At 49.6% G+C, this 9,215-nt stretch overlaps 1 protein-coding gene across 1 annotated transcript; it reads left to right on the top strand.

Moving 5' to 3' along the window:
• The first annotated feature begins 445 nt into the window (after window positions 1-445).
• Window positions 446-7,463, top strand: LOC130196840 (fibroblast growth factor 10-like). The gene is made up of 3 exons (XM_056419227.1): window positions 446-1,834; window positions 6,263-6,366; window positions 6,623-7,463. Exons 1-3 carry the CDS (start codon window positions 1,384-1,386, stop codon window positions 6,812-6,814), a joined length of 747 nt encoding a protein of 248 aa, XP_056275202.1. The 5' UTR covers window positions 446-1,383; the 3' UTR covers window positions 6,815-7,463.
• The last annotated feature ends 1,752 nt before the right edge of the window (window positions 7,464-9,215 follow it).

The raw sequence follows: 9,215 nt of genomic DNA, 5'->3' as shown, positions 1-9,215 counted from the left end.
CCATTTTCAAAGACAAAGAAAAAGAATGCCGCCACGACGTTTCTGTGCAACTGCACACAGTAAAAAAAAAAAAATGCACTCTTTCATTAATGAACGCAGCAATCAGCAGAGGAGCTCAACCAGATGGCTTCCTCCTGCTGCATCTACAGATACACCCTGCTATCACCCCTCGCCCACTCTCATAAGTTAAGATCTGCTAGTATGGCACGCACACACACACACACACACACACACACACACACACACACACACACACACACACACACACACACACACACACACACACGTGCAGAGTAGTATTTGCTCCCATATGTGAGAGAGAGAGAGGGGGGGGGGGAGTTGAGAAAATGAGGGAGGGATCAAATAACTAAGAGAGTACACAACGCGACACACCGGTCACTTCTCTGTGATCGGCCGGAGGAGAGAGAGAGCACCGGGAGTCCTCCTCATGAGAGAGGAGCAGACGAACAGGAGGCGAAGAACTTCTGGGACTCACCCCCCCACCCTGCAACTAAAGAGAGAGAGAGAGAGAGACCTCCCTGGACCGTTACCTCGATGCTGCTTGAAGGTGGAGTCATTTGGGAATAGAGAGAGAGAGAGAGAGAGAGGAAGAGGGGGGGGGGGGATGAGGAGAGAGCAGTGGTGCAACAGAAGAGGACAGATGGATTATCTGACGTGCGCCCGGAGTGACCGGCGTCCCTCTTTAAGTCTCGACCCCTGTTTTTTCTCCTCAGAGTGAAATCTGAAAAATGCTGTGGTGCACACGTGGAGCGAGGCGAAGGTAGAGCGCGTGGTGCAGCTTCTTCTTTCTGTTCTGAGGGATTCCATTGGAACTAAGGAGGGTTTTTTTCACGCATTGGTAAACTTTCTACCTGTATGGTCAAGTTAACTTTATATATTTCTTTTTTTTCTTCCTTTTTTTGTTGTTCTTTTTTTTGTTCCACTTGGACATACAACGGTCACACTGGAGCAGAACATCCTCCACAATCTAGAACCAGTTAGAAAACAGAAGGGAGGAGGAGAAGCAGGTTTGTGACTGGAATACACACAAATAGTCATTTGTGTGTATATATTTTTTAAGTAATCTTTGTTCATGTAGACTGATTTATTTCAAGACTTTAACCTTGAGCAGCGGAGAAAAGAAGCCAGTGGAATACCGGCTCGAGACACGGTGGCTTGCTGAACAGTCGACCCCACAATCCCAAATAGGGACATCTCATTGATACCATCAAGGTGCTTCGTAATCCGGACTCTGCAGGGGGACCATCTGGCCCGGCCTGGACCGCGGAGGGCTCCCCCGCCTGCCCCCCCAGCCTCACCTCGCCCCCAGCAGCATGTCCCAGGCTCCGAGGCTGCCTCTCGTCCTCCACACAGCACACTACCATGATCAGATGGACTGCTGGAGGGAGTGAGGCCGCCTCCGCCTCGTCCTGCTCCGGGGCCGGGCTGGGGGCCCGTTCCAGACCCAGGTCCTCGGCGACGCTGCTACTCCCCCCCACGTCTCTCCTGCCACTCCTGGTGGCGCTGCTGTTTCTGTCCTCCTCCCTGCCCGGCGCGGCATGCCACCAGCACCGCAGAGACAGGCTGAGGCTCGCCGGCCCACGGACTCACAGGGTGCCGCTGAACATTTCTGAGGCCGAGGTCGTCTCCAGGTCCAGGGCCACCGGGGGTCACCTGGGCCGGACCGGGGGGCCGCAGGGTAGGCACGTGCGCAGCTACAACCACCTCCAAGGGGACATGCGGAGGAGGAAGCTGTTCTCCTTCCAGAAGTTTTTCCTGAGGATCGACAAGAACGGAAAGGTCAACGGAACCAAGAGCAAGGATGACCCTCTGAGTAAGTAGCGCTCGCTGTGTGGATGAATGTACACAAATAAACCGGAAAACAAACAAAGGAGTCAGACCTCATAGGCGATCTCTGCTGTAGCTTTAGTTAGATGTGATGCCAACTAAGCCTCATCTGAGCTTTAAAACAACAGTTTCCCCCTTTCAAACGTCCGCGGTAATAACTTCTGTTAATCAGGAGTGTAGCACGTGTGAACTAAGAAAAAGCACCTGTTGATGCTTCAAGTCGGGACATTTCTGTCAAAGTGTCAAAGAAACGGAAGAAAAACCAAAACAAATACCGAAATTAAATACACACAACTCGACGCACAATTGTAATAGAAATACAAATAATTTATGTTCAAGGCTCCGCCGGCCTGGTTTAGCTGAGATGAAGCGATGACCCGATTTGTTTTGTTTTGTTTTAAAGCAGACGTCCCGCCGATATCTCCCCTGTCCAAACACTCACACACAATGATGGTAGCTCTCAGATGGCTTACAAAAAACAAAAAAAGGACCAGGGGCAGATAACCCGGCCATTATCAGACAGTCTTCACAGCCCTGGGTAAACAGCGCTGATAACCAACCACATAGAGAGCAGGGCTTGGAGGTGGGGGGTTGAAGGATATGCTCAGTCTCATTGATGCTTTTACACTCGTTTGGCCTCTCTCTCTCTCTCTCTACGTGTGTGTGCTGATATCAGCCAGCGGGCACTCACATGCTCCAGCGGGTGTGTGTTCACGTACGACAACACATGTGCTCATACACCCCCCACCACCCCCTCCCTCAACACACACACACACACACACACACACACAAATATCTACATCCCTCACAGATTATTTTTTCTCCCCCCTTCCCAACCCCAGTCCGTGTATACGGAACTATTTAATGTTCCTCTTGGAAGTGCTCAAACCACACGTTCAATCACATGTGTGTGTGTGTGGATATGTTTGTTTTGACAAGGTCACGACTGAGGCGACTTTATTTACTGAGTCCATGACATGACTGCCGCCCATACGTTGGTAGCAGAGAAAGATGAAGGTGCCGCCTGGAACCGAAAAAATGGTTCTTCAGAGTGATGCCATATAGAAGAAGTATTCCCGGTTCCACAAAGAACCTTACATACCGAGGTCCTTTCAAGAACCTTTCATGCCGCGGTTCTTTCAAGAACCCATTTCTGAAAAGGTTCTTAAACTTTTACGGAACTTCAAAGAACCGGTGTAGGAGGCATACAAAAAAATGGTTCTTCGAGCCACCATTTCTGAACTTAAAGTTCCCTAAAAGCACAATATGACCAACATGTAGAACCATCCAATAGATAAAATGGTTCTTCAGTGGTTGATGGTTCTTCGTGAAACCACACTCAGCCTTTTAAAGAACCAGTTTTTGTTCCTGTGTGTAGTTTCTTCCTAGTTGTGAAACAAGGAAGTCTGACTCTCGTATTAGTGGCGTGTGAATCTCCCTGAACTTTATGTACGTTTGGCAGACGATTTACTCCTTCTGTCTTTTTTGTTTGACCTCCTGAAACGACTCATTTTTAAGAGCGTGTTGTTGCCTTTTTTCTTTTGGGGGGGGTTGCTGCCGACTGAGCGTTGGGGGAGGGAGTGGGAAAAGGGACTCTCTCTGGAGGCACAAGTTCATGAATGACACTGGCTGAGCATCATTGTGGCCACATCAAAGCCCGCGCGTCTTCAGTATCAATGGTTGGTGCCATCAAAAAGCCGTGTCCCGAGGGGGGGGTCTGAGGACACTGTGTGTGGATTATGTGCCCCCCCACGTATCAGGTTCTCACGGTAAAGGATACTACACAACGGCAGCTTCGGTCTTCAGCTCTGGACCCCCTTGGGGCTGGACATGATCCCAGGGCTGACGTCCTTTGTAGAACCCTCGATGGTCCATTGAAGGGATAAAATATCAAGTTATTATTTTGCGATGAGTGGAGGAGGGCTCGCCTTTCTCTAAAGCCAGAAGTTGCAAGGAAAAGACACATTTTAAAAACTACATATCACTCATCACGTTGCGTCCGAGAGGCGGGACGTGGAGGGTTTTCTTTGGGTCCTTGCCGGTGGCCCCTGCGAGGACCCCGGGCTCACTGTCTGTTAAAGAGCCAGCATCCAAGCCTCCCGCAGATTTTATGGGGATGCCAGCGCAAAACTGTCCCACATGGGCTCTCCTGCCCGCTGGGAGCCTGTGCTGCGGTTACAGAGAGGAAGGTTGCGTAAAAGTCAGCTTAAGTGTATCTGCGTGAACTTTGCAGCTCAGGGTGCAATATCACTAAGTAAGGCAACGGATTAGCGGTGAAAGGGGTTCGAGCGGTTCACCGCAGCTGTGACGGTGCGAGAGGGCGAGCCTTGGCAACGTTGTGTGTGTGTGTGTGTGTGTGTTGGGGAAACCGGGTTGTGCGAGACGCTTCTGGACATGAACCTATCTTTGTGAATGTGTGTTCATCTTCTTTAATCAAAGCAGTGGCCTCTGGAGTGGGGAAAACAACAACAACCAAGCAGATGGTGCTTTTATGGAGGTTTGAGGAGAAGAGATGTATGGCCTCCCTCCGAGGCCATACATCTCAGGGTGGATGTAAATACCGTGCTTGTGTAAATGCACTCAGTGTGTTGTTATTACTACTCTGATTTATGTCACACTTTTTTTCTTCTGCATGGCAATGAATGGGCAACCGATAATGAAAACAAATGATATTTTGAGCAGCTCCTGAACATTCTTGTTTTCCCTTTTATTTTTTGAAAGGAGCATAGTAAGAGTGAGAAACCACCACCTTTTGCTGCTGTAACTGCAAACAGAGGGAAAAGCTTTCCGGCCGAACCCTTACACATTATGTACCCCCGCACCGTGAATAGTCGTCATATCTGAGATCTAACGTTGTAATCTGGGAGCTGGGGGGAGATTTGGCCTTTTCCGATTCGCTGCCAGCTGTGAGCTCATTGCTCGCCACCTGTGGAGCTTTTGCCGCCAGGTTGAGTTTATAGTGCACCCTCACCTGCCACGTTATCAGCCCGCTGCGCGCATGCCCGTGCGTGTGTGTGTGTGTGTGTGTGTGTGTGTGTGAGTGCGTGTGTTCCGGTGTATGTACATACGACCCCCGTCTCGCCCCTGCCTCCGGTGGCTGACTTTGATCAGTGATCATTACAGCCTTACTAATCCTCGCCCCACCCCCGGTCTCACTGTCATGGCTCCTCTGTCCTCCTCTGTTCTCCCGCCTTTCATCCCTCCCATGTTTACAGAGCAGCCAGAGGACCGCCGTGGATAGTTTTACATCCCCGCTCCGTACACCGACATCCGATCCCATAAAAGGAACCAGCAGCCTCTCAGATCTTCAATGGCCGTTGTGTCACACACACACACACACACACAAAAAGACTCCCGCCTTTGGACGCTCCGGACCTCCTCGCCGCCCCGAGGTGCCACCATTTGAACTGGAAAACATGATACGGTAGAGAAACTCAAGGCCGAGGAGGGGAAGCCACTGTGTCTTTAAGAGAAGGGGGGGGGGCACACACCTGCACGCCCTCCGCTGTCCACTCACCTACCTGGCTGTGCGGCCTCAGAGCCCCCCCCACCCACCCCTCGCAGCCACCGGAGTGCGGGTCTGAAAGCAGCAGCAGGGCCCCGCCACACAAACAGTCATCAGACAGAGAAGAGGGGGCGAGGGGGGGGGGGGCTGATCTGATCAAAGGATGTCGTCGACTCTCTGGACTTCACACCCCACGCTGAAGTGTGTGGTGTGTGTGTGTGTGTGTGTGTGTCTCCGTGTGTGTGCTTATCGGGATGAAATAACGACAGCTCGCAGGAAGTGGGGGAGGGGGGGGGGGAGGCAGGATCATGTCATGGGAACAAGGGAGGTTAACTCGACAAGCGGGTTCTGTGGTCAAAGGACACATTAGGAAGTTATATCTCTCTGACCTCTTGATACCGAGGCCACACAAATAACACATCTGTCTGCGGCCCAAGATTTCCCTTGTTAACCGCGGTATAAATTGGCCCCCTCCTGTCTGAGGAGCCCGGATCGCTGGCAGGGCATAAACAATCTTGAGAATCTCCGCTGCAAATCCATCTATTAATTCTCCAGCTAAGCGGCCTGCGCAGCTGGGATCTGTTGCACAGGTGCAAGCCGTAAAGCGGCTTTATAATATCGCCAAAAATGATAAGCATGTATTCACACAACCGCGCGTTCCCACATGTTGCCCGTATTACCCTGGCCTGTGTGTGTCAAATAAAACTGTATGGCTTCGTCCCAGGGTGTTGATTCTTCTATAATCTTAGCATCGATGAGTTTGGGGGAAAAAGGAAAAGAAGAAAAACAACATTCTATCACCTTGCTCTGTCTTCCATTTGTCTGTAAAATAAGAAGTATTTGTTCCCAGTAAGTTCGGCTTTTTCCCCGCTTATTGACGTGACGTGTCTCTTCTGCTGCATCCCGTAGGTATTCTGGAGATCACATCGGTGGACGTGGGAGTGGTGGCCATCAAAGGGCTGAACAGCAACCACTATCTGGCCATCAGCAGGAGGGGAGAGCTGTACGGAGCGGTTAGTATCCGGGTCACGGGGTCAAACGCGATGCTCCAGAGAGAGAGAGATAGAGATAGTGATAGTGTTGAACTCTCCTGTCCTTATCAAAGGAGGCTTTCCTTATCTTTACTCCTCCGGCCCACCGGGGTCGACTTCGAAACATTGCGATGTAGATGGAGGTTTAGGGAATAAGCGAGCTACGCCGTGATGTGCACCATCGAATGACCTGTGATCGCCTTGGAGGGTTATGACTCTGAACCTTTTCCGCTTGCAGAGAGAGTTTGGCGTCGACTGCACCCTGAAGGAGCGGATCGAGGAGAACGGCTACAACACGTACGCGTCGGCCGAGTGGAGGAACAAGAAGCGGCAGATGTTCGTGGGCTTGAACGTCCACGGGAAGCCGCTGAGGGGGAAGAAGACGCGCAGGAAGAACACGGCCACACACTTCCTCCCGATCATGGCGTGAGACTGGAAGAGGAGGAGGAAGAGGAGGAGGAGGAGGAAGAGGACGACGACGACATGCAGCACTGGACACAGACTTTTTGATACTGGAAGAAAGAAATAATAATAAAAAGCTGTATAACAAAAAAGACACTCGCTGAGAAATCTCTCGTTTAGAAATCCGGCACTAACACTGTTCCGTGAGAAAGAAAGAAAGACAACAATATGGCCTCTGCTGCTGGTTGAGACTTAATTCTGGTGGGAGATGATGATATCTGTGTGTTTTCTGTGGCAATATTTATCCTTTATTTTTTCTCCTCGGTTTATTTCTGTGCCAAACAGGTTTTCAACTGGACTAATATGTGTGTGTGTGTGTGTGTGTGTGTGTGTGTGTGTGTGTGTGTGCAGCATGGCCGTCCCGGCTAGCGTATAGATGCAGGAGGCGGTCGGTCACGACAGCAAATTGAACAAACGGCGGACGCGATGCATTTAGAGCAAATGTTTGATACTTAACCACTGCGTTCTGACTGTATTGTGATGATTTATTTATTTTGTGAAATATTTAACTGGAGAGGGGAAACACCTACAAGGCGAGCATCCCGATGCATTCTCTACTTTTTATAGGAAACTCTGTCACGTGGAAATAAAATAAAAAATGTTTCTCTGCTCTGCGACGCAGTCGTCTCACTTCCTCAAAATATATGACACAACAACCTGACTGTGGGGAAAGTTTTCTCATAAGAAGTCAGAAAAGCCAGAAAATGTTCCGGTTCACGGTGAGTCTTATCTCTGGCAGCGAGCAACGAGCCCGATATTCCATGTGGCAACCATCGCGCTAATGATTAGTTCCCAAACACGCAGACCCACCACAACTAAATGGGAGGGAGGCGACTTCCGTTAGTGTGCCCAGTAGATGCTGACACCATTTTCATAATGTCGTGGCGGTCAATTACTGCAGAGCAGCAGCGACGAAAGGTGCTGATAGCGCGAGCAAACCCAGTCATGTTGGTCTGCACCACTACCTCAAACAGGCTCCCGGAGGGCCTTTTAACCCTCCTGTTACCTTTACATTTACTAACATATTTTACCCTCGGGGTCAATTTGACCCCAGCAATTAAAACCTCCAGAAAATTATTAGAATTAATATTGTTTCCCAAGTTTAAGTGTGAGGTACTTTGTGTTTGTTTGTTGACTACCTAAATAGCCCTTCAAATATATAAAAAAGTTGATATTTCTTATATGTTTGACAGTGAAAAACAGCCTGGGGTCAAATTGACCCCAAGGAACACCGACATTAAACATTGAATGGGGTCAAATTGACCCGAAAGGTAACAGGAGGGTTAAAGGTGTGTGTGTGTGTGTGTGTGTGTGTAGGCATAAAATGTGAATGAGAGATATGACCTGTGTCTGACCACCCACTTCCCTCAGTAATCATCGGCAAACACACTAATCAATGACAGCTGCCTCGATGCCAGATCAAAAGGGACGCGGGGAGAACATTAACACCACAGGCTTCCTTCCGGGCTTCCCCCCCTCCCTCCCTCCCTCCCCTCTTTCTCTCTCCTGAGTGTGGCGTCACACAGAAGAAGGCGCGTGGATAAACAAAAAGGTCGGCGGTTGGCGTCCAGCAGTTTGACCTCAGATTGGTCCGCGGACAAAAAAGAAGAGAAGAAGAATAAAGCGCCCCTCCGTGACGTGTCCGGGCTTTTTATAGGCGGCGGTGTCCTTCAATGGCCGCTCAAGGGGCCGCAGCGACCAATGATTAACGCGTAGGAATGCCGTCGGTGCACAGTGTCATGAGGATGAACCTTACCTGGACTGAAACGATGTTTCTGTAGTTGAAAAAAATACTTAATTTGGCCATAAACGTACAGTAGCATTGCATGTGCCTTGATTTGTTTACAAAAGGTCACGTGACAAGTATGCACACCTAACACCAGTCACATGTCACCTTGTGCATTTGTGAATGTTTGAACCCTCTTTCCAGATACTGGCATGGGGAGCAGCAATAACACACAATAGGGGCAGTAATCAGTCTATCAGAGTGGGTCTCTGCATTTCTGGCAACAGGAATTCTCCGTGGCATAATTTGAGCCAGCTTTGGGAAGCAAGTGGAAAATGACTGGAGGCTGAAACAACTAATGAATACTTAGACCGAGAGGTCTGGTGCAACACATGTTTGTAGTGGGCAGCTACTGAGAGAGGCACTTCTAAAGGGGTTGCACAGGTCCACAATCTTAAGTATCATATTTTAAAACAGGATTAGGTATTTTAACCTCTCATGTTGCGCTGCACTGCCAAAACTTACAGAGCAAAAGAAAATTGCAGACACTCAAGTAATGTTGCCGACATATATTTATTTCTGGAAATCCTATTCAGGAGTTCCATAAAATCAAACAATTCCGCGTTATTTTTGGAGGGCAAAC

This window comes from Pseudoliparis swirei, chromosome 7 (assembly GCF_029220125.1).
Source record: "Pseudoliparis swirei isolate HS2019 ecotype Mariana Trench chromosome 7, NWPU_hadal_v1, whole genome shotgun sequence".
In the NCBI taxonomy this organism is placed as follows: Eukaryota; Metazoa; Chordata; class Actinopteri; order Perciformes; family Liparidae; genus Pseudoliparis; species Pseudoliparis swirei.
Note: the sequence above shows the minus strand (reverse complement) of the source record. Positions and strands in the feature narration are given on the sequence as shown.